Here is a 25,675-nt window from a genome sequence, read left to right as displayed (position 1 = left end):
TGGGGAATTGATGACTATTTATCGCAGTATCGTTTTAAAAATGTATAATGCGACTACATAGTGCCAAGATATAATTACCCGGTACTTATTGGTTCCTATTGCTTTTATCTCACAGGCGATGACTTTCATCCAATCGTATCTTCACCACGGATCCACGTTCTTGAAAATGGTTCTCTGACTATACTATCTGTGGAACGGGCCGATCAGGGACAATACGTGTGCGAAGCTAGCAATGGGGTTGGTACCTCCGCTACCACAGCGCTTGCTCTGGCTGTCAAAGGTATGCTCGAATCGTAAACACACCTTGTTCTTCAGCCTCAATAAAATTTTTCTTCTGGATCTTTATTTCGCGCCTTCTGGATGAATAGAAATCTCTAATTGATCAGTTCGCCTAATCTGGCAGGGAATAGTAAGAAAAATGATCACCGATACGATGCTTACTGAACTCTTATTCTCGGGAGGAGAATTAGCGCGTTAGGCTTGATTTCCAACTGGGGCTCAGATTTTTTTCGTCAGAGTCTAGATTCTTAATACTAACCAGTGTAAGTATGATCATCTTTCCTACTCATATTCGTTTCTAAATGCGCCCTGTCGTGCCATATGCCCATTATCGCTGAGAAGCTTCAGTCCTTTTAGCAAATCCACAGAGCCTCAATTATTTTCTCCATGCGTGGCCCACTTTATCTAGTTTGGTCTTTTTAATTCAAAATATCTATATGTTCCCTAATCCCGTTCTGATGGAAATATCAGCACGTGATTAGATAAACAAGGCGCCTTCGGCCGAATGAAGTGATAGCTATGGCTGCAGGATATGATTGTTCATACTGGGTGTTTGTATTAGGCGCTTCGAACCACAATACGATAATGTTGCTCCAACTACTTTACGAAAAATTTCAGGAAATAATTTTTGTGGTCTAGCTTGAAAAGTTCGAATTGTTACGCCACGTAAGATAGACAAACAATTGCAACACAAAAACATTTCTATGTCGTTAGATTGAAAGATGTATTTCTTGTAAACCGTTAGGATCAAATATGGTATAGATGTTGTTGAATAGAAGAATTAAAAACTCATAGATCGTGCGTGAGCGTTTGCTCCTCAAAGATGCATTGTGTCTCGTCGTTAGCTTTTGAAGTTTTCCTCTGCGACATACATTAGAAATTTATTCTAAGCCACATAATCTGGTCTCAGTTCAGCAACAGAGCTATTTGCATGTAGTTTATTCTCAGCATCGGTTAGGTATCCGTTTTTATAAAAGATGTTAGTAAGATTTGTCCCGTATTCTGGGATAGCCAGCAGCATCTACGGAACAGGCTGATCAGAATACCCGATCGAATCAATCGTGAACATTACTACCTGATTTAATGATGCCAATAAATTAAAACGTATAGCTCTTTGGCCAGGATAAAAAGACTCGTATCATAATTTATTGACAGAACGCTTAAGATGAACGACGACGAGACTTTTGAGTGATTTGAATGTCACACTGTCAACGAGCCTTAGCTGTTGTTGTTCCGTTGGTGACAGTGACTGTAGTTGTCGTTGATTTCGGCATTATTGTCCTCTTCCTGCGTATCTTCGTATCCTCTTCGGTCGAACCGTGTGAGGGTCGTTTTACCGTGCTCTTTGAAGTCTTCTGTTCGTTGTTGTTGTCATCGCCGTCCTCATTGACGTTAGCGCTGCCGTCGTTCACTCGAGCGACTGCGACTGCGACTGCGAGTCGATTTTCTGCCCGTCGGATGATCTGTGCGGTTGCTGCTATTTCCTTACGTTTCCTCTTCCCAAAACGCAGTCAGCTTTTCCCACACCCCACCCTTCCACCGGGGCCATCCTCCCGCGCACACGGATGGTTGGACTCATCGTACGGCCGGTGCGGTGCGGCAAGCGACTTCCTCAGCCGAAACCTTCACAGCGGCCCTACTTGTCATGGGCCACAGCGGGCGGTTGAAAGGCAAGGCAAGGCAAGGCAAAGCAAGGGAAGCTGAAGTAAAGGGACCTTGAATGAGAACAAGGAAAAGACGGGTGTTGGCATTGGTGGTAGGCAGATTCCCCTTCCAACGCCCTCTACCCGGCCCGAACTACTTCATTCGGTTCAATTCCATCCTCCTTCGCTACTGCTGCTGTAAAGTCGCTATCTTCGTCTGCCCGTAGTTGTAGAATTGGATAAACGAGCGTACCATATATGTACTACTTCTACTTGTACTATATATAAATATATACTACTACTACTACAAATGCTGACCAGGGCTGTCGGCCGTGTCAGAGCTTAATAGACCTCTATTCTCTGGACAGCCGGTAGAAGTCCAAAAACTTTAGCTGTTCATCACTCGATATGAACCATTAACGAAATCGATTTGAGAAAAAACAAAACCCTGTTATAAGTCGATAAGTAATACCCACTCAAGACAAATGAAAATTAACTTGAAAGACCCTTATTACTTATCTTACTTTTTACATTTCACTAATTTTTATCCATTGTATCAAAATCATAGGCGGTCCCTTGCATGTCCTTTGGAAGAAAGGGCTAAACTCTTCTATTTATTCTATATAATTACATTAGGAGCATCCATTTATGTTCGAAAAACGCGCTTAGAGATGTAGATTCTGTAAAAAAAAAAAAAGTATATGTAATACGATCACGCTGAAGTTTCAAAAGCTAGCTATATCAAATGAAGTTTCCCTATGCGTGTATAATTCATTTTGAAGCTTTCTATAATTTCGAAATTAATTATTTATGAGTTTTAAATGTTTACATGACTAACACTGATAAATTTAGTAGTTAACGATATTTTGAAAACAACTGCTATTACAATCATGACAGAATCTTCTCCATCTGTCCAAAATTGAAACCCAAACCACAAAGCAAAAAGTTAATCTTTGTAAAATGATTGCGCCATTTTATATGAATAGTTATTGAATATTTCCTGTTACCCAAGACGGCTAATGGCAATACAGCCATTACGCAATGATGATCTCCAGCCCGCTGCTACGCAAACGTATACAGATGCCCCGCCGCGAGCCCAATTGATAGCAGTTTTTTTTTTATCTAGAGGGATCTGTCGCACCTCAAAAGCTCCCCTGGTTACAAATGCCCGAGTGGCTTGCTTCCCATGTAGGACAGCTTAAAACTTTTCAGCATCAAGAGCGCGTCCATCTCGGCAAATTTTCGCTGGGTCGAAGCTATTTCGTAGGCTATTGTTGATATATTAATACATTTGCATTTATTCCACTTAAGGTAATTTAAAGTACATCTATGTAAAACGCACCTTGAATTAAGGTGTGCTACCCCCTCTATGAAGGCCATTTTTCTTTGGAAAAACTGTTGTTTTTTCATTACCGAATATGCATCGATCGTGACCTACATACTCAATGAAGCAAAAAACATATATTCGTGACAGAAGAGAGAATCCGCATTGGACGCAAATATGTTTGTTAGACATTTTCGTTCGTTGTAATTGATTAACAATGCTAACAATGAATAAAAACGTAAAAATTAGGCCTATCTGACCTATTAATGCTTGGGCAGTAAATTTACCTTAATAATATTACGTTTACTAGCTTAGCTACAATAATATATAAGTGTAGCTATTTGTCTAACAGAGAGCTTGGCTATTTGTAGCTAAACCTAGGGTTTCGGGTGTACCATCCGTTGTGAAACTTAAAAAGGACTCGCAAGCACAGATCCAGTGCGAAGCAATAGGAGACTCGCCACTGGAACTTATCTGGAGCTTTAATGGAACTCTAATACGTCCAGAGCATGATGTTAGGTAAGTTGTGGGCTTTAAGAATTTGAAAATTATATTTGTCTATCTATGCATAATTTCTGTTTTTCTAGGTAGATTACGTCTCATTATGCACTGACTGCATTGATAGACATGTCAAAAAGGGTGCTTTTGTTTCCTTACTTATGAATTTGCTAAATAATCTAACTTTCTTTTTCTAATCCAAGGTTTTTCATATAAAATAATATCGGGTAAGTCTAACTTTTTTGTAATATTTACTTGTGTAATTAAACCACTAAAACGTTTTGCGACATACACGCAAAGACAGGGTTTGTTTTCGGCTTTGTTAGTAGACAGTGCCCTTTTTTTTTTTTTGCTAACCTACATGTAAAAACAGTGTTTTTTAGTGACAATTTATTTAAATAATCCATATGATGCTGTCTGATATCATGTAAAAAATTCAGATCGATCATCAGCACAAAACACTTTATTAATAAACCCTGATCCCTTGCGTGCCTATATAATAAATTAGCTTTTTGCTATCGTCTAAGGTACCGAAAAAATAAGAACCCTTAATTCAAATTTCTATGGGGAAAGATCTGGGCACTCAAAGAGCATGGCATGAGGAAGGCACCCAGCTACAGTTCAATGGGAAAAGAATACCTGCATTAATCTTTAGCACAAATGCTGTTCTGCACGCCCCATTTAATATGATGGGTGGAGCGGACCTTGTAGAAGGAATCGACGAGTGGAGGATCGTTGTGTAGTTCCTTTCCTGAAAACTGCGTCGTACATACATTTTGAAAAAATCTGTTTGGGAACTTTGTAATTAACGTTGTTAATAAAGTTTTGTTAACTAGTATTATTTGTATTAAACTATATGTAGGAGCTATATGTGGAATTGGCCAGCACTATTACTGAGTAACAGTGGCTACCCTAAAAATATAGATACGTGTCCTCCGAAGATACCACTACTGAATTTAAATGGTAAAATAAGAAACGAGTAAATAACAGAACTCGTGCGAGATGCAAGATTAATAACGAAGTGTTTTTTTAAACATCGGAGTAAACTGTGTTTTACTGCAATAGAAAGTATTTTAGTTCTGTTATCTAACCAACTAGAACATTTGGATGCAATAACATATCGTACGGGTCTCAGATTAAGTTTTCGTATGTATATATATATATATATATATTTCGTATATTAACTCGTATACATGACTCCTTCCACTTCCTCCAGCTATTCGATACGTTAATCAAATTGATAATAGAAAGCATTATCCACTAGTATCTGTTTTGAGCTGACAAAAACCAACATTACGTGCAACGGAACCCTTTTGTCGTGCAGTAGACGATACGGCACTTAAAGAAGATGATTAATCTTGTTTAAATTTAAGTATTTCAAAATCATCATACATCTGGCGTGCAACCATGTAAACATTGGTCTCCTTCTGTAAAAGATAAAGAAAAGGTGCACCTTAGTATTGCTTGGGAATATATCCTGCTTGTCATTGAGTCAATGTAAGAAAACAATAAGCCTTTAAAAATGTGTCATCGTATAGAATATTCCCTATTTATCGATTATCGACCGTTGCAGAGCTTTGAGTAATGCTGAAACTGAGGGAAATCGCATGATTTCCAAGCGGTTCCTGTTCCAGCAAAAAAAAAAAAAATTTAACTATTTTCTTTATGAAAATTGTATTAAAGGGCAATATTTTTGACACATTAAATGTTAACCCGATTTCAATATCCTGTTCCTGTTTCACCTTCTTAAATCTCTAAGCACGATTCGACATCATCATAAGTACATTTGACGAATGGATACAAATAACAGGTTCATAACCCAGCTATAAATTTTATAAGCACACAGTATAATATCACTTCCTTAAATTTATAAGAAAAAAACTCGAGTCTCCTTGTATAGATACATTTATCGTTAGACCGATGTTCAAAGGGTCATTTTCGACGCGTTATAAATAACGAAATTACAAACTCATAATGTATTTATCATGAAAAATGATTTGGTCGGGCTCTGCCAATTAAGCTCTACCACGCGTTATATGGCGTCACTGTCTGCAGCAAGATAATAAAGAGTATACAAAAAGCTTTATAATCGATCACAAGAGGTTTCTGTAGCCTTTGTTTATCACAGCCCCGCGTAGCTCGCGTCCTTCTGAAATCATTTGCTTTCAGTAACGACCTGCGTACTATTACAGGGAGAGAAAAAAGATCATAAAACGTCGTAAATAACAGGTCTACAGATAGAAACAGCAGGCAGATCACCGGTTCTGCATTCGCTCGTCGTTTTTCTTTTCCCATTCGTTCAAACAGAAGGCAGGCCTTTTTGTCGTTTCTATTTATTATGGCGGGCGGTTCGCTATGCTTAAGATACATGCAAGGCAAGACGCCTGCCAGGGCGCAGATGGGATACTCTCTTCGCGTTTGCAATAGTTTGCTAATAGTATGTAACATTTTCAAAATCACGATTTTTTCGGTATCCAGAAATAGAAACAATAACATTTGCAAAGCGCTATCAAAAGGCTATCACCAGTATCTACGTGAACGTCGCCAATTGACTAGCAGCAGTATTTATGTGGAAAGGTACGGAAGTTTGTCTTTGTTTTTTGTGTTTGTGACTGCGGTTTCACATATATAAAACGTACACTACACTGAACTACGTGCTTGGGAAACAAATGTTCTTTCTTTGTTTGTTTAGATTTTTTCTTAAATGAACGATTGACAACTTGGAATGTATCGTGCACATAAATAGCGAAGAGTCGTCGTCGTCGTCGTCTCTTAAATGCGTAAGTACAAACGTCAGTTAAATAACAAATTGTCTTGGAAAATCCATGTATCTATTATGACTATCCGTTTCGGGCCGTTCCATCACAAGCCGTCATTTTCGAGCTCTGTTTTATTCCATATAGGGAAATAGGCGACGTATTTAATTCGAAAGGCTGGGCTGAAATTCAGTTAGAGTTCTGCCTTCTAAGCAGAAGTCAAGCTTTGTCATTATAAAATTATACAGTAAACACTTGTAGGATAACCCAGAAAGAGCTTTTGCTAGAGAGTGCGCACTCTTTGAAAGGACCTGGCGTTTGGCTCCACTACGAGGACCGTCTCGTCGGAACGGCCTAATGTCGGGTTTTTAGCCTATTTGGAACCACAATAACCATAGCTGGCACACCTGTGCTAGAAGGATAAGTTAATTGCGGCTAAGTTTCTATATATATATATATATATCATGCTGTGATCTTTTAAATGCTAAATATACTACTCTTCCTGATTTTGTTGGTGACGAGTTTAAGAATGATATGACCTGTTGAAATTTATACAGTTCAATATAGTGTATTCTTGTCAACTCTTAATGCAGCTTAGTTGCATATCCAATGTATGGAACTGAGGAAGTCAAGGGTTTCGTCACGATGCTTATTATAAATGAAGCTGCAGTTCCTAAAGAAGGTGGCTGAACACATGAAGAAAATGAATGGTTTTTTCGGGTCACTGAAAAATATATCAGTAGTCGATTGAACTTATGACATGGTCATAGTTTTTGTTGTGGATTATTTCCAAGCTCAGGAAATAGTTATTTACAATAATATCTACCTCTAAGCATGGGATGCTGACAGACGCATGTGCCTTAGATTATGATTTCCTCATACTGTTCGGTCGTAATTAGAAGCTGATGTCGATGCTCCACAGCCGTTGGAATATACTCACCAACCTAGAGCGTCTTTTTTAGATTTTGTTCGTATTGCCTGTAAGTCCCTTAACGTAATTAGTATTGTATGTTAAACGCTAATGAATATACGCTGATTCCTACTAATTAGTTCTTTTCAATTTCGAGCACTATCAATATAGATACGCATCGAATTTTTAACCTTTGAAAAGCATATATTGATTAACTTACTGAGGTATAATTTTGGAATTTGAGCAAGTTGCTACAATTGTTAGGGTACTATATACCATAATCAATTTTATAGATAATTGTGTTTTGCTTAACTTAGATCATTAAAGTAGAGTTTCTAAATTATTTCACTGGCCGTATAGGCGGATTTCGTACAGCGTCGAGTTAATACGCTGTCGGGAGTTTTCGACATAGGGCCGTAGGGGTTTAAGCAAAAAAGTAACAAAAGCATGTATCTTAAAGGCATTCGCATCTACCTAGTTTCTTAGTATTCTAAGAATAGTACTGATTTTATAGGGACATGCTGCTTGTAGGGGGGAATCGGTGCCAGTTGTAGAGTGCATTTAGATAATTACGAGCGAACAGTGAAGGAGATTTGCATTCGGTTGCAGCCCGTAGGAGACCCAAATGACCTCTAAATAAAAGATTTAGAGGCCCGAATCCCATCTTAGGAAAGTCAGCTTATAGCCTAACCAGCAATGATGCTGGCTAGGCTATAAGACACTGCACGACCTTAGCAGACCTCCTAATTCGGAATTATATAAACTGGCTAATTATATCATTAACATTGAATGCGTGAAGCCCTGATATTCGCTAGTGATGACTGTTTCATAGTTGTGCCAACTATGACCTGGTGGTGTTTACGGGTAGATCTAGCAATGCTTAACTTGTTCCTTGACGCGGACACAAGTATTAGAAAAGTTTCGAATAACTATTTTTGATTTGCGTTCAAAGTTATTTTTTACACAAATACGTTTTAATCCGATCCTCTATCTAGTTACTACGGCGTTTGAAACGGCAACTACATTTAGAAGGACTCACGTCTGTACGTGTACTTTATGACGAGTAGATCCTCGTCCGACTTTTCTGTCGTCAACATATTCGTGGATGTAACAGGGACGTCCTCTCCTTAGAATAAAAGTAATTGTTCATCAAAAAATCCAATTGCATCGATTAAGGCAGTTGCTGTCAGCTTTGAAACCTACATCGTTCCTAAGTCAGAATCAGAATTTTATGGGTAATTGCAATAGAGTAAAATGAGATTTCTACCGCGTGCTATGACGTATAGAGAAACGGCGACTAATCCATGTGCACGGTTGAGTTGAGTAATAGAAGGAGTTTACGGTAACAGCGTTACTGATGAGCTTTTTACCGTCTTCTACGCTAGTAAGTGTTTCCTCTGCCAATGGAACCTTTAAGCTCTTATTTTCGTTTTGAATCGCTAAGTTTGACCCCTTTGGAAAGCGCCTCTTGACCTACCGTGAAGCCATCCAATGATATTTGATTAGTATATAAAATCTAGCAGATTTGCTTTTGTGTTTATTATATATGAAAACAACATTCGGAATTTTATATACTACGGCAGCTATTTACTACTCAGGTACTGAAAAAACATGATAAACGCTTCTCTAACTTGGATACGTTGGGTGGTACTAGAACACTTTTCCTTACTATCTACTGAACGCAGCCTAGATAGCGTTTGTGTAACTCAATATATAGTAGATACGTAAGTGTATTCCGACTTTTCCACTTCTGGAAGCTTCAGCTATCAACTAACTACCTGGAATAAACGATAAAGAGAAAGAGTTTGAAGTGCAAATCTTTGGAGGCGCTCCGGGCCTGAACCACGAAGTACACATACATTAAAAGCTAGGTATCTTGCTGTAAATAACATTTCCTGCTTTCAGAATTAGAATGGATGACCAGATGATGGCGACGGATAAACTGGTATCGACACTCCAAATAGATCAGGTTCGATCTTCCGATTCAGGGGTCATCGAGTGTACCGTGACCAATCCGTATGGGCGGGAGAGCATCCACACGCGACTCGTTGTTCAAGGTATCACTGAAAAGTTATTATCTAATCAAGTTTTATTAAAAAATTAATTATTATATGCATTAGCTACAACATTACCACATGTGTCGCACAAACAAAGCTAAATCATATTCCTATAGCGACAAATAGTTGCAGAAACTACTTTACAAAGTTGACTGATGAATCAATCAGGGAGGCGGTCAATAAATAATTTGTTTTTTTGCTCTCAGATAAGCCCTCACCGCCGACGAAGTTACGTATCATTGAAACAACTTCAACGTCCATTACCCTTCAATGGGAGACCCCTCCGGATGGCAACAGTCCGATTAAAAGCTATGTCATTACCTATCGTCAACAAGGTAATCCTCTCGGAAACTATACCTTAAACTACTAATACAGTGCAATGAAATGTTGGCCTCGGTTTTGTAAGCGTCATGTTTATAGTGGTTGTAGACTTGTCGATTGATAAATATCCGTGCATCGACGTGGGTGCTCATTTTGATCGAGGCGTTCCCTAGATAAGTAATGGGACAATCTTTAAACGGATTGCTAGTAGAGGGAGTTACTTATTGCGGGCTTTTTTGATTCACTCTGTATAATGAATCCATTTCATTGATGACTGCTACTTCCTCCCTGACTCAGCAGGATTCTTTAAGATCACAACAGGACTGTGGGCTGAATTGATTTTGTTGATGTTGATGACGGTGGCTGATCAAATAAACCTCATCCAAACAAATATAGTCAATGAGGGTTTGAGCGATCAGTATTCTAAATGCATTTGTCTTTTTCTGAAACGTAACTAACTGCAACTTCAATTTGCTAAATTGAATTTTTGTATCACTTGAACAAGATTCAAGCAAAGCAATTCATAGATAGATATTTAGGGCAACGTCGGTGCATTGTATAATGTTCGTTTTATGTAATTAGTCGAGAAGCTAAAATAGCAGGACTACGAAAACAACTGGATACCATATTATTTAGAGCGAGATAAGTTTCTTTCCGTCTGGTCTTAAGTTATGCTCTCAAATGTACGTATTGGAAACGTAAGCAAGTATTATTGTTAATTATTTGAAACTTGAAGTCACTCTCTTTGTTTCGATAACGGTATCGCCGGTAAACACTTGGATCAGACGCCTCGCTCGCAGCACGGGACGATCTCTGTCTATGACCTAGGCCATAACGTGCTCCTAAGATTCCTAAAAATCTACGGAGAGTCGATCGAGCTTACTAAATGAAGCAATTCCCGCGGGGGTATTACGGGGCGTCGATATTCATTTTATCATTAAGTGTCAAAAGCTATGATAAAAACCTCACTTAGCAGATAACACTTCAGGAGATATGTAATTATCTGATGAGAAATACTAGAGAGGCTATGTTACTATCTTACTTAGCTCGCATCAAACGACCGGAAAATAACTGAAAAAAAAAAAGAACTCATATCATCAAAGATTTCAGCTAGTTACATTTAGTTCCTCAATCATGAAATGAAATCGCTTTAGGCATACCTACTACAGTCAGCAAGCTAAAAATAGTCTGAAGACGTTAAATTAAAGCCCTGTTCTATCATCTGTCAAGTGCCCCAACCGCCAATGGGGGAAAAATGAGCAAAATGCCGAAAAAACAGATATCACTTACGGAAAATGACAACGTACTATTAATTATCGAGCCAATCAATTATCTAGACAGAACTGCAAACAGAGTCAAATTTTAGTTTAATATATAATTACATTACAGTAAGCGTCTGAAATAGCGACCGTTCATCATACCCTACGCCTAATACCGACGAAGTACGAGTAACACATGCTTTAAAAAATACTGAGCATTTCCAGCTAACGAAGGCTACTTTAGTAAAAGGAATTATTATAAACACAAACGAAAAAGTCAAAAAAGTTTTCTGGATCAGACACTTGACCTGACAAACCTTTGCCACGTTAGGGGATCGCAGGGTTTAAGCAATGGGCTGCCTAAGCGTATCGAATGATCGGCGACTTGCATGTTCCAATGGAGACATACGGAAATATCGAAGTGTGCTAAATTAGTTGCCCTCATAGAGCTTGAATTCTACTTCGCCTCATTTTGTCTCAAGCGAGGTCTTGGAAATACCCGACATCCTCAAAAAGACATCTTTCTTTATATTTATCGGTTGTTTAAATCCGAGACGCGGATGTATACATGTGCCAATAAAACAAGTCGTACCTTTGTCGGTATACGTCTTATGATTAATGGGACATTTGATGTAACATCAACCGGCAAAAAATTATCAGTCCACCAGGACGATCGAACATGTTTGAAGAGATATATATACGTTATAGTTGTTCAGAGCTGAAGCTTGTTTCGGCATTATGTTAGCTATATGCGCGTCTGGATGGCAGCAGTTGAACAGCCCGAAGTTTTACGTACTTCCGGATAACCGGCCATAATGGAATATTTTAGGACAACTTCATTTTGAAGGTAAATAAGTAAGCAAGCGTAACAATTAGGATTATTCGTCATTTGACTTTTCTTCTTCATGATAATTTAATGCGGGTATTAAGCAGGACATAGCAGATTCTTCTCCACACGCAATGCCCTTGTTTATCTAATTAAGGCGATATCTTCTATATTTATTATTTATTTTAATATTTAATATTTATTGACGTAACATTGGGAAATCACGATTTTCCGCATCTTTCTACTTGAACGGTGAAATGAAAATCAAAACCATACGTCAACCGTATAATACGTTGCCGTTCCGGAAGTTACGCGCGTCTTGAAATTACGTAATAATGCAACTATAACGATTATGTTTTGTCATCATAGCCGACAGTTCGACGCCGGAAGAGTCGATCTTATCACAACATCGTGCAAGTTTCGTATCAGACGATGGGTCTCAAAGCGCTACCATGAAAAATCTCTTGCCCAGAACAACGTACCAGATATCTGTTGCGGCTAGCAACGATATTGGCACTTCGCATACTTCCGACACTCTCAACGTAACTACCAAAGTCGACCGTAAGCATCGTTCTATTCTCATAATTAGGTAACTACTTTGCGGCATCGCGGTAGCAGACCGTCACCCTATGTCTACGTATTTTCTCCTCTTTTTGATACAATATCACATGTCGACATGCTAGAATAATACCTTATATTGCTTCTGGTAAAAAGGGCGCTATCACTAACAGTTTGATGTACTCTTACGGTGTTTGTAGCACCTCAAAAACCACCACGAGATATCGAAGTACTCCCGGTCAGTTCCTCAAAGCTGCGCGTTCGATGGAGGGTAAGAATGACGCGACTACCTGTATATATACATATATATGGAGCGCTTATATTGACAATGGAAAATTAAAGTCAGCCGATCCTCTAACTAATAATATAATAGTACATAGAAAGGAGCGCAGCGCTGTTAAGAAAGGAAGCTTTTTCTTCCCCAAACACAGACACCACCTTTATGGCCGCGATGACATCAAACTCTCGGTAAAAAGTCAGACATCTTACGCCGCTTTGATGATGATGACCTGATTACCCAATAAGTTGTAACCTAACCTAACCTAACCTAACCTAACATACATTTACAAAATTCTGCCCCTTTAATAAAAAGGCTAAATTGCCTCTTTCGTATATGCACGTAAAGCTTTCAGAAGTATCACCACATTTCCCATATAGTCAGTGAACTATAAATATACATTTTGAAATAAACAATTGTGGTTAATCGGACGTATCCCTCAACGTACAATTCGGATAGAATACCAGGACTTTCAGTGACGTTTGATTATGATATCGTTTGACAACGCTGAGGAATAATTCGGAACAATTATCCTGAGCGCTTTCTGGTAAATATGGCACATCTTTTCGTCGGATCACTCGGGCGATTCTTATTGACTTACTAAATGGCAAATACTCTGAGAAAGCTTGATAAATTCATTGTCCTTTAAATCTGTTTGGATCCATCAAAAAAACATGTAAGTAAGTTCATAATATTGATCAGAGTTGATTCGGTGTTAAACGAATTATTGTTTCTGCAGCGTCCTCTGGATCCACCCTCCGTACCGATCGGAGGCTATTACATTGGTTACCGCGCTAATCAGGAATCGGTATTCGCATATGCAACACACTCACTCTTGAATTTAGCACCCCGTGACGTAGAGGAGTTCTTTGTAACAGGACTCAAGAAACGCGCGAACTATTGTGTTATAGCACAGGCCTACAACGAACAAGGGAATGGCCCTTCTTCGAAAGAAACCTGCGCAACAACGTTTGAATATGGTATCCGTATGAATAGATTTTGCTCGCTTGCCTTACTGTTGGATGGGATAAGATCTATTTAGTTTAAGTTACTGATTGACTTGAGCTCTTAAAATTTATATTTTTAATGGGAATATATTAAGTTCGTAACGAACTTTTTGTGGATTTAAATACAACAAATAGCCTCGGTAGTCCTATTAAACAATCTGTGAAGCTTCACTGTCAGATTAAAAGTTACACTATTTTATCTATTAATAGTTTTTTAGTATAAAAAAAAACCTACCTATATGTTCTTACTAAGGGAAAAAATTTGCCAATGTATTGATTGACGTGACAGATCCACCAGAGTCGCCTCGCTTGAAGCTGATTTCCTCAACGGCCACATCGCTCCACATATCTTGGGAGGCACGCCCTTCTGATAAGGTGCAGGGCTTCATCGCACACTACAAACACGGCAATGGAGGCTTCGTAGAGGAACGTCTCAGTCGTCAGCTTAGCTCTAAGTTACTGTCGGGTCTGCAATGTGGCACGACCTACACAGTCTATTTGACCGCGTACAACGATGTCGGCCATAGTGAGCCAAGTGAATTTCTCGAAGCTGCCACGAACGGAAAACGTATGTTACGTGACGGTGGCTCTCATGACCGCTCGATAATGATACGCGTTTATTTCTCCTATATGAATTCATAATTGTAAATTGTAGGTGCCGCAAAATAACATGGTTCTTCGGTAACTTCGGTTTTTATGTCACTGTTCGTAGCTGTTTCAAATGTCCTCTAAACGCGAAACATAATATTCTGTATCGTTTTTAGTTTGGATAGGTACTATACGTATATGCACATACCAATGTTTTAAAGATAAATGGTTATGAGCTTCATAGTAAGAGAGAACTTTTAGTTTCCCGAACGAAGACGTTGCTTTGAGAGATCGAACAACATATAAAAGTAATGTCAGTTTGAGTTTTTAGATTCGTAATTGAATTTGAATGATTTATAGCGAGGATAAATAACGAGTTTATGGTAATGTCAAATAATTGTGTATGGTAAACAGCTCCGGTAGCACCTGCGGTAGAAGCACTAGTGGCTGACGTCAATCAGACAGCGCTAAAGTTATCCCTTAGCGCATGGCGCGAAGCAGGCTGTCCTATTCTATTCTACGAGGTACGCTACAGGCCGAGAGATTCTCAAGGTGATTGGATCGTTTACTCTAACCACATCCCACGGGAACAGCAGGTGAATTTACTGGATAACTTCACCCCATTTTAGGCATGTTATGAAGATAATAGTTACCTACTTAAAAGCCGCTTATGAATTGGAACCGACAACGCCGATCAAGTGCATCTGTGAACGGCTCGGTAGATGCAGGTCTCGTTTCTGGATTAAGCATGTTAATGGAACGTTCAATTCTGAACTAGAACCACTCATTGCCTTAAGCCGGTTCGGCCCTTACAAAAATCGTTTCAAGGCCCAAACCTGTTCGCACTGTGCACAGGCTCAATTCTATGATACCTTTTGAACAAATCGCCATCTTGGCTTGTGTCGCAGTTGTTTTGAAAATTCGTGATATTCCTACAAGAAAGGCATTGGTGATAACATGACAGAAGCAAAACGCTTCTTATGCACTTTTAGGCACCTCAAGAGCACCTATTGTGCCTGTCCGATTGCCTTTCTAAGTTGTTTAGATAGTATTGTAGTCAATTAAAGAAAACATGACTGTAATTCATACTTTCAGACTGTTTATATCGCAGAGCTAACACCGAGTTCCTGGTACGACCTCTCTGTATGGGGTTATAGTGAAGCAGGGCATTCAGAAGCTGCGTACCTTGTGGGTACTCTTACGCCTGACGGAAGAAGGCCGCCTCCACCACCACAACGGATCAACACCGACACAGCGACACAACATAGAGGGCATCTTCAGGGCATTCAGGTAAACGAACAAGTCAATAGCCTTCATTTGTCCTAGGTGTATCTTGTGCCACTCGCGCATACAAGCTTATGTTTATTTTACGCATTCTAGATACGCACATACAATATCAAGCCAATACAACTGATGCGACTTTTAGGGCTAGTGATGAGCCATGTTTTATAGTAATGGGAAACACAATTTGGCCAAGCTTTTTCATTTTGGCCAAACAGTTTGCATTGTGCCCTGTTCTAACTACGATTTTGGCATATTTGCGTTTCCTATATAAAGACGCAAATCTATAAAAATACTAGAAAGTCTAGCGTTTGGAATGTATTACTTACTTTATTCGTGTATTTTAAAGAACGTTCCTTCTTCCGTAAGGCCTGTTTACCAATACAAGAACGTGACGTATATGCTTTTAAACCGAGTGTCTGTTCAGTTCCCATCAGTATTAGAAAAGGGGCTGGTTTTCGTCTGCCTCGGGCAGTTTTTCATGATGCTCTCTGGAGGCATGCCCCCTCTCATTTTCTCCCTACATCTGCAGGTCAGGTCGACAATGCTCTAAGAGCAGCCCACTCGGTTGCTCCTTCCCTTTCTACTATCTTTGACATCTGCCACCTCCCCTCTGATCCGATCATCACTTGGCGCTGTTGCAATTACCATGAGACCCGAGCTCTCATTATCGACAACAATCATCAAAGGCACACAGTAAAAAGCCAGTAGCAAGGCTTCTAGCCCGAAGGATTGTTGACCCAAAGGCAGTTAGCCACGACGAAGGTTCCCATTGAGGATAGGATAGCTAAGGAACGGGGCAAAAAAAGAGAAACTGTATACTTTAGGCTGGAAAGAGGTCAATAAAGAACCTATGCACGATATCACGACAAAACGAATAGTGATCTCACGCCGATGCAGACTGTTTTTTAGATTTCAATATGATGCCCCTTCGGCCCGCGCGGATTATCTTGTCAAATGATCCCGCGATTTCAGAGCTTCAATAGTTCAGTTCGAGCTGAGCCACATAGTAGGCGTTTTCTGCTATGCGAAATAGATGAGATTTTAGACTATTTTGTTATCTCATAATTGAAAAAAGGCACATTTTGACCCTTCAGAATATAAGTATATTGCTGATCTAAATCGGTAAAATAATCTGAATATGCATACAACTAAGGCGTTACGTTATCTGTGATTATGGGGCAAATTTCAGGGTGGCGCATGGATGGTGCCCCTCATCTGTGTAGTGGCAGCCATTGTCGTCATCATCGGAGTCATTTCGGTGCTGGTGCTTTCCACGCGAAAACGAGATCAAAGATTACAGGAACTATGTAAGACTTAGTTACCTTGCTGAGGGTACATTATCTGAACGTATGAAACGAAATATGACAAAAAAGCCGAAGTTAGTAAAGCTCTCCTTAAGATGAGATAGCGCTGAATTGAATAGATTGTGAGTCCGTCTTTACGGCAAGCGACAGGTCATCCACAAGGTAGAAACATTAAGGATAGGCTTCAGTTTTTTAGAGCGTAGAAGGATTTTAGATCTGTAGCTAACATGGTCCAAAATGTAAACCGAGAGACCCTATACACTGAGACAAACTAATTTGGTTTCTTAGTTTCTCTTTTATTCTGTTAATCGTTTAATCGATTTATTGCCAGAATTCACTCGAAAATAATTACTTTTTTCCCTGTCTGGAACCTCTAGCTTTGGAACTTGAATTCGATGTAAGATTTCATTCAACTTCAAGGGGAACAGGATAAGCAAGTTTAACAAACAACAGATACACATGTTTTAATTGAATATTGCGTTGCTGATGAAGATTAAAAGTTGGAATTGTACACCATTTTGAATAATAACCTTCTGCTATTTTTCTGCTACCATTACTCTAGAAGGTCACAAGTGTTTTTCATTAAAATTAGCTTTATTAACAGATCGGAACAGATCGGTAGTACAAGTTCCAGTCAATAAGGTGGATGTGTTCAAATTTCCTATCTAAGTAGATTCTCTCGGGTAGCTAGAGACGAATGTGATCTGTCATAGAATAATAGAAAACATTTACCGGTCGATTTTTTTTGATTTTGTTGGTTATTACAAGTAGAATTCCAGGCGGCAGCAAGTCATATTCGGTTATCGTACTCCCATCTATTCTGGACTTTAGCACAGATTGTAGAGTATACGCTCTACTAATTCTTTATTAGTACATTTTCGTCGAGCGTTCTTTTGTAGACAACTTCTTTTAAACTAAAAGTAATTGGAGGCTTGGCGTTTGGTTCTCTAGCGATCTCATGGCTGCCATCGGTGTTGCTTAATTTGGTTTTAGCAAATCAACTTCTATCTGATTAACCACTACGAAAAAATCTATCTACGAAAAAAGCGTATGAAAGTGTCTAGAGCCGGAAATGACAAAGCCATTCCTTCGGATAACGTTTGCTGACCATAAACGGTACAACTTTTTTTTAACATAAAAAATTGAAAAAGAGATTCGTCCTTAAGGCGCCTTATGTCGGGCCTAAATAAATTACTCCAGCAATATATGAGCGTTACTGCCAAATCTCGGTATTCAAATGACACCGACTTATAGGTGACTACAGAGCTACTCAGATGGATTTAGCCTAGAGATGCTTAGATTAGACAATACCAATTGAATTCATACACGAACTAAACTCAGCCATCGTCCGTTTGTAGCCTTTTTATAGTAGCGACAAAGTATAATGCGTAGTAATTAGGACATCGTTACTTTGTTCTGTGATTACAGATAACCAAACAGATCCTGGTAACTCAATGACATTAAAGACCTACCCAAGTATGGGGCAAATGGGAGGTGGAGCCATGATGGGCACAATAGCTAGACACAATGCTGGCACGATGGCCTCTTGCAAGACACTTTCGGCCTGTAGCAAGCAGTGCAATGGATCCACAATGGGCCCGGCCTTTTATTACCCCGCTAACTACTCGGCAACAGTTCGTGGAGAAGGACAACTCTACCCGAATCCTACAGCGAACGGCGAAGATGATCGCCAGCATACGTATGAAGATCCTTGCAAACTTAAGGTATCTACCTTTACGTTTATCTTCACTTCAAAGAGATGCCTTATTTTTTGTCCTATTTTTTTTGACGATATAGATACTCATTGAAATCGATTTATTGCTGCATTTTGGGACATAAGTAACATTCTTCGTTCACATAGACCGTATAGCTAGCTATGCGTTGTTAACGAGATTCGACCTCCTAGAGATAGATAAATTGGCGTATTGGGATGCACATACGTATTTGAAATTTACAAGATCTATCATATCTTAATACGATGTGCTATACTTACGTGAGCAGACGTATCTCTCATTTATTGGTAAACAAAGGTGAATGCTTGGCAGCTATTCCCCGCAGCCTTATACAGATGTGGACCAGGTTACTTAAATCCAAAAAAAAAAAAAAAAAAAACCTCAAATAAAATTGATAATGAGAGTATAACGTGAAGCCTTGAAAAACGTTTACGTGTTTCTTATTTTTTAAAGAATCGATGTGTTCCAATGTGCTATATCTATAAAAGTGTCCGCTTTGTTAGGGCAGGCTCAAAAACTGGGTGCGACCAAGTGGACACGATGCAGAATGCTAAAGCATAATGGCATAAATTACTTTTTTCCTGGAAACCTGGTCCTCTGGCCAAGGCACAGTCTGCTTGCGCTGTCTATCTACATTTCGCTTAGGTTAAAAATAACCACGTGGTCCGTGACTTCCTACACATCTTTGTTCCTCTAGAACGTTAAAGCTAACATGTCCGGACAAGTTTCTGTCAGGAGAAACTCCATTTAGGATGGTCTTTTCACTTTGTTGTATAGAAAAATTGTCTAAATCATGGGCATAACGGTGGTCTCCGGTTAAATACCTTTAGCGCGTTTATAAAAACCAATACTTCAGAGACTATATTATTGCTCCTGAAGACAATCTATTATTCAATTAGTATCAATCGTACCTAGTAAAGTTCTTCAGTTGTTTCGAGAGGCAGAAGACAGGGTTGAAGTTAATATTTTAATGTTGAACAGATTTACTGAAGCGCTACCGAGGCAGTTAAAATGGAATCTATCAATGCCTCCTTTGTCTACTTTGCTGCCAGCTACTTTGCTATCGATAAAAACGACAACATCCTCATTCAGTTTCATAGCTGAAAATCAATCCAGATACGTAGGGCGAGAAGGCCTCCCATGGAGATGGATACCCCAAAAGACTTTTACAATTGCTGAGAAGCAACAAGTCTTTATCACGGCCAACTGGAATGACCAATCATGGGTCTCATTTTTACATTTGTTTCTATTTGTTTTCCTATTCGTTACTGACGCGAGCTGTTAGAATTGTTTCTGACTTGAATATTTGTAGAACGGCTCTTATGCTAACCTAAACCTGTGTCAGAATTCGTGTAATTTTTATGTCAATGTTGATTGAACTGTATAACTTCCAACAGAATCACTACTGATTAGTGGTTTTTTTCAATGAAATATTTTGTATAAGCAGCTAGGTAGTTAGCGATACTAAAAGGGCACTCCTTTTTTTGCGCAGGACAGCGCCTCTAAATCTAATTTTCTTCTTTGATGAGTTGTTTCTATATCTATATAAAAATTATTGATCAGAAAAAAAGGTTCTATTTGTTATAAGCGTCACTCCTGGCGGCTACGTTTCTACAAAACGACCGTCAATTGCTTCGATTATATTTTCAGTTCACTATTTAAACCTCTCACTAATAATTTTCAAAATACCTTTCCTTTAATATGCAAATAAGCTCTATCGTGACGTAAGCGATATGGATATATTTATGCAGGGGCTTAGAACAGCCAACGAGTACAAAACGCGCAAAAAGTCTCAAACAGGGTAACCGTAGTTAGAATAGTTTGTCAGGACGACCCAAATGATATCAATTTCTTCAAAACGACCGTTAATTTCTACTTAAAAAATTCAGATGTATCAAAAACGTTTTTTCGAGCGAATTTTTTACTTTTCGGGTCCGCTAAATTTAAATCTCTATCGGTTTGCCTTTCCGAATTCTTCCTCGACTGTGTATGAAAAATTGACCATAACGTAGATCATTGATTTCGAGCAGAACAATGCCCGTTAAAACAAACAGCCCAGCAATGTTTCGGACAAACATGATGAGGTATAAAAACTGAGATAATTTTTATACCCCACCACGTATAGTTGAATAATTAATACTACAACGCTAGTCGTCACTTTCAAAGCAGGCGCACGTGAGAGTAGAAATTTTTAAACATACATAATCGTTCGTTTACGCGTTTGCATCGATGGTTTGACGTACAACTGAGACATCAAAGTCAAACTTATTTCAACAAGCTAACTTATGATTACTTCATTTGTCACATAGCAACTTGAAGTATTCCACCACAGTCACTCAGTTCGTTCAACCCGAAACTTCAATAAGAGGAGAAAAGCAGCGTTCGACAGCTATATAGTAATAGTACGCAGCTAGTTTCTTTTTGCAAGTTGCTTTACTATACAACCCTTAGTAGTCTAGGGAATACTGGCATCAAAAACGGCCCTATAAAGCCTAAAAGGGCAATGATTTGGGTTACGGTTTTCTTATACCCAATGCTCGAATATTCTCCTTTTTTCCTTTCTCATGCCGAGTGATATATAAGCGGACCAGCTAGATGCGGTGGGTTTTAAGCACTGAAAATACTTCATCAAAGGAATGCGGTTGTCGCAGTTTTACTCGCACTTGGAGCTAGGGACCGTCTATGGCCGGTACCTAATAGTAAAATTGCAAACGGGCTGTTGCCGTAGTTAGTCTATGTTCCTTCCATGCGAATTTTTAATACGAAAGACTTAGCCTTTTCATTGACTACTTTGTGTGGACGGTGCAGCAGGGCCAAAAGTTCTCCGCTATCAAGCTTTCTAGCCGGTCACCATATCCGCTCTCTCAAGCTTGGGGTAATATTGCAATGAAGATCTATATAGCAGACGATCAAGTTAGTAATTGTATCTGGAGGTGTGCGCCGTGTTAGGTGATGTCTCTCAGAGATTATTTCTCTGCCTTACGCTAAAATGCCACTTTCAAAAGTAGCTTAGAGAACTTTGTCCGCTCAGCCACCGGTTTTGTTCTTTAATAGTATCGAACTTTCTTTTAAAGATCGTCAATTTGTTGAAGCTAATTTTTAATTTGCACCAACACTAAATACATTTAACATGATATTAAGCAGCAAACATTAAACAACTTATATTAACCTGGACACCTAGTCAAACAAAAACATTTTAGCTGCTTCTGTTACTTCGATGGCTGCGCATTGTTAAAAAACAATGATCTAACTGTGTGCCCGCATTTCGTTTTGTGTATATATAATAACATGGTCCCAGCAACATACTGCGCTCAGAGCTCTTTCTGGAATAAAAGGGCACTGATAAGGACGTACCTATGCGTCAGAGTAGGCAACGCGAATTAGCAGATACAGCTCAGCCAAATACTTTTATTCATCTATTTCAGAAAATTGAACAGTTTGTTTCTTGTCATTGGTTGGGTAGATCGGATAATATTTGACAAATAGGCTGAATTCGACCGCTTATTGTAACTGTGTCCCTATAAAATCCACCCCAAGCCATTATTAAGAACGCAAGCATCTACTATATGCAGTAAAGCAGACATACATATTACCTGGTAGCGGCAGAAGCGCAGGCAGTTTGTAGTAGCGCTGGCGTAAGGGCAGACCGACCGCGACGGAGCAGGCAATTGAGCGACTCAGCCAGCGCATGAACGAAGCCAATAGAACGACCAAGCAGCAACGGCGGAAACCAGATCTCCCTGCCTTCGGCGGTTCATCTTCTACCGACAGCCGCCATTGCCGCAGTCGACTTCTGCAGAAACCAACCGTTTGCCATCGTCTTCATTTCTCTCCCCGCTTTACGCGTATCCTCATTCCTTGTTCTTCTCTGCTGTCTCGTTCTCCTGTTCTCCGGCTGAGCGTTCAACTTTACCGCATACAGACACCAGGCGGGAGGTCTGTTACCATCATTATGCAAACATAAGGCAGAACGATCTGAAAACTGTGTCAGCCCCGAGAAGAAATATAGAGCAATCTCCCATTATGCAAAAATATAACGACGCTGCTTTCCTTAACCACCGCTCGGCTATCTCGAAAAAAAAAAAACTGTAGTAGTAGCCCGTATGATCTGTATGGCTCTGTCTTCGTTTTTTCGTTGACTTCATCCTTTATTCCACTTGCCTTACTAAGACTAGTTTAATGCAACTAAATTAGAGTTAGTTCGTGCAGAGTGTTCGCGCTTTCCTCAGTTTAGGATTCTTGTTGGTCGTATCCGACCGAGGACGGGCCTCCTCACGTTGTGGGCATAGTTAAAAAAGCAGCAGAAACAACAGCAGTAGCATCAGTGTCATCAGGACACACTTGATGGGAGTAGTCCTGACAGAGGAACCCATCGGAGTATCCCTAAGCACTGTACCCGACGGTTAATTCTCGCAGAGAGCGGGATGGGAAAGGAGGGCGAACAGACAGAAAAAAGGGGACGTGCAATGAAATAGTAGGGGATGTCTAAAAGGCACAAGAGAGGAAAGGGCTACGGTGTAAATCACAGGAGCAAACCCGCCCAATTTCGATTCGTGGACAATCAACAGACAAGAAACCAGAAGAGTATAGATTTTTTTTTCGAAGGAACGTATCAGTGTCTTCTCGTGTACGTACAGCAACGGGCCAGATTTCCGAGTTTCCGAGCAACTCTGGAAGCATACGCAACTGGAAAGGAGGCAGCAACTCCCGTTAATCTCTTGGACTCAATGTTGTGATATCAAGGGCAAGTTTTTCGTAATTGGTTAGCCTGACGACTTTTCACCAGTTCCGTATAGCTCTACAGGTACTGCTCAACCAACACCAACATAGGTTACACTTAGAAATGCCCTATAGGGGCGAACACTGTCAACATGCAATATTCAAAAGCGAGATTCATTAAACGTGCACTGAGTTCGAATTGCAAATATAGCACGACGGCAAACGTCACAACGATAGCGCTTTCGTAATTTGAATGTAAGTTATCGATACATAAAGCTTTTTACATCGGGAATACTTAGTTGGACATTTACCTATTAAGTAAAGGGAGCACAATGTAGAGCAGTACAGCACAAAAGTATAACAGAATAGCCTCAATTACAATCAACACCAGCAAAGCTATTTAAAAATTAGGAAAAGCTCAACAACGTCTTTGATCATCGTGCAGCTTTTTACAAGCTGCCATATTAAGGCAGCAATCTGAACCTTACGAGAACGGCTGGGCTTGATCGGGCACCTATGAGATCGATAAGATCGCAGCCTATAACTGATCCGATACAAGAGTGTGTCGCCTGTTTTCGTGTCTTGTTAGCGTTTCAAGTTTAGACGAGCACTCATCATTCATAGAAATGTTCGATAACGCCGCAAGCTTTGCGTTCAAAAAATGGCTAAGCAAAAAACAACAAGTCTAGCATTGCGTAGCGACAAAAATTCCAGTCTTTGGTCTGCCGATACTTCAACAGGTTTCAATACAGTATTGGACCATATTAGGGAAAAGAGTGACAACGTACGACTTGTCGTACCCCCCGACACACGCAGATTAATCATAGTCATCAACCATCCCAATTGTATATTTCAGGAGCAACAGATGCGAGCGGCTGCGGCCGCTGCTGAAAACGCGCAGACCTTAAAGCGCAAGGTACAGATGGACTCAGCAGCTTTTGAAGGTCGGTAATGTTTATAGAATTAATAGAATGGATTGTTACTATTGCGTCATAAAAATTAATATCAATTATATCAACTGCATGTCAGTAGATATTACCCTGCAAAAAGGATAGACAACCAGGAAGAAGTAACTTTGAATGGTCAAACGGGACATAATATTACATGAAATTCATTATTTTGTTACGGCGGAACGATCTGCGTAGATAGGCCGTATCACCTTGATAATTCGGTAATTCAATTATAATCTGTATCCGTAAACCATCTACTTGTGTTTCTAAAAAGAGCAAACAATAAAAAGCAAAGCGTTTCGGTATATATAATAAACCTCAATATGTAGGCTAGCAGACCCTAAGCCACTAATAACACTATAATAATAAGCCACTAATAATTCACAGGAGGTAAACATCGTATGCAATATTCAGACAACTCCAACACTCTGTAAGTATCACGCGACGCAGAGCATTGTAGAAAATGTTTCGCATGGCCTTGTCAAGCGATGCTGACGAGAAAACTTAAACGGCCAAAAGGCCCTTGAACCTTTACAACAAACCTATGAAGGATCCTACGACGTCCGGAAATTTCCATCACAGTAGCTGTTTGTATAGGTACTTGGGAGATGGCTCACTGTCTACGATGCTACTAATTGTTACAAGCGCTTAGCAAACCTTTTCATTAACGAATTCCCACTATTTTGCCATTTTTATTGCATAAGCCTTCGAGTTGTGATCGCAACAATTTACTAGAGTACTATCAATGTTCTCTCAATTCTTCCTTTAGCTTTCAGTGGTTTAAATGTGTTTCTTTTTCGTCATTTTCATCCCTATATTGTCAAAATTTTTGGTGGGAGGCCTAAATAAATTTGATGGTAATAGTAATCATTGTTAAATAAGCAATTTAACGTGACCAAAGATGATATGCTTTCAGGGAAGAACATTCACCACCGTTTTTGGGTTCAGGCGGGCAACGTATGTGTGGGCAAGGCAGCATGGACGAGTTTGAAGAAATGTCTGACTTCGGGGAGAACAAACAGGCTTGCTATACTTCGTACGGTTATAAAGGCAAGTTGGCTGTTTTCTACACGGTTTTGTATTGGGCTTCTATGACGAACGACGACCTGTGAGTCCCTTTGTAAAGGCAAGGTGGAGGTTGGTCATACATTTGCTAGTGGACCGATCTATAAGGTAACCAGCAGCTAGCTCATGCCGCCTCAAGGTACTTTTACCTATTACCTTGTACGCCAGCCAATTCGTTATAGAAATGGCAATTATGATCTGATTTTCTTCTTCTTCATGTCGAGATGTTTGCATGCAATATTCAAACTCACTTCGATTTGGATAAATGGCAATGTGTTTGAATTGGTTGAACTAAGATAGGCCCAAGCCTGGCATGA

General features: G+C 39.6%; 1 protein-coding gene and 1 long non-coding RNA gene across 8 annotated transcripts in view; one reads left to right on the top strand and one right to left on the bottom strand.

Moving 5' to 3' along the window:
- The window catches only part of LOC111243847 (cell adhesion molecule Dscam1-like), a 123,651-nt gene that overhangs the window by 93,385 nt on the left and 4,591 nt on the right, over window positions 1-25,675 (top strand). For 3 of the 4 annotated variants that reach the window (XM_086978887.1, XM_022790055.2, XM_086978888.1), the window contains 15 exons: window positions 116-280; window positions 3,618-3,765; window positions 9,316-9,467; window positions 9,674-9,802; window positions 12,243-12,434; window positions 12,632-12,702; window positions 13,448-13,688; window positions 14,005-14,283; window positions 14,718-14,899; window positions 15,399-15,593; window positions 16,777-16,894; window positions 18,320-18,615; window positions 24,200-24,287; window positions 24,681-24,723; window positions 25,210-25,343. In XM_086978887.1, coding sequence (XP_086835013.1) covers window positions 116-280; window positions 3,618-3,765; window positions 9,316-9,467; window positions 9,674-9,802; window positions 12,243-12,434; window positions 12,632-12,702; window positions 13,448-13,688; window positions 14,005-14,283; window positions 14,718-14,899; window positions 15,399-15,593; window positions 16,777-16,894; window positions 18,320-18,615; window positions 24,200-24,287; window positions 24,681-24,723; window positions 25,210-25,343 — 2,433 coding nt within the window. Of the gene's footprint in view, window positions 1-115; window positions 281-3,617; window positions 3,766-9,315; window positions 9,468-9,673; window positions 9,803-12,242; window positions 12,435-12,631; window positions 12,703-13,447; window positions 13,689-14,004; window positions 14,284-14,717; window positions 14,900-15,398; window positions 15,595-16,776; window positions 16,895-18,319; window positions 18,616-24,199; window positions 24,288-24,680; window positions 24,724-25,209; window positions 25,344-25,675 lie in introns of those variants that run through there. The other variant, XM_086978889.1, reaches the window with a different exon arrangement.
- Window positions 1,403-9,323, bottom strand: LOC147757767 (uncharacterized). Of its 4 annotated transcripts, none has more exons than XR_015320126.1 (5): window positions 8,450-9,323; window positions 7,327-7,478; window positions 5,042-5,171; window positions 4,384-4,502; window positions 1,403-2,602 (listed from the first exon to the last, which is right to left on the bottom strand). It is a non-coding gene; the product is annotated as an uncharacterized LOC147757767 (long non-coding RNA). The 4 variants fall into 4 exon arrangements; XR_015320125.1 differs by lacking the exon at window positions 8,450-9,323 and having other exon boundaries at window positions 1,403-1,994; window positions 2,554-2,602; window positions 7,327-7,590; XR_015320123.1 differs by lacking the exon at window positions 8,450-9,323 and having other exon boundaries at window positions 7,327-7,590.

Source organism: Varroa destructor, unplaced genomic scaffold (assembly GCF_002443255.2).
Source record: "Varroa destructor unplaced genomic scaffold, Vdes_3.0 BEIS01000002.1, whole genome shotgun sequence".
Taxonomy (NCBI): domain Eukaryota; kingdom Metazoa; phylum Arthropoda; class Arachnida; order Mesostigmata; family Varroidae; genus Varroa; species Varroa destructor.
The sequence above is the reverse complement of the archived record's forward strand: the minus strand, read 5'-3'. Positions and strand labels throughout refer to the sequence as shown.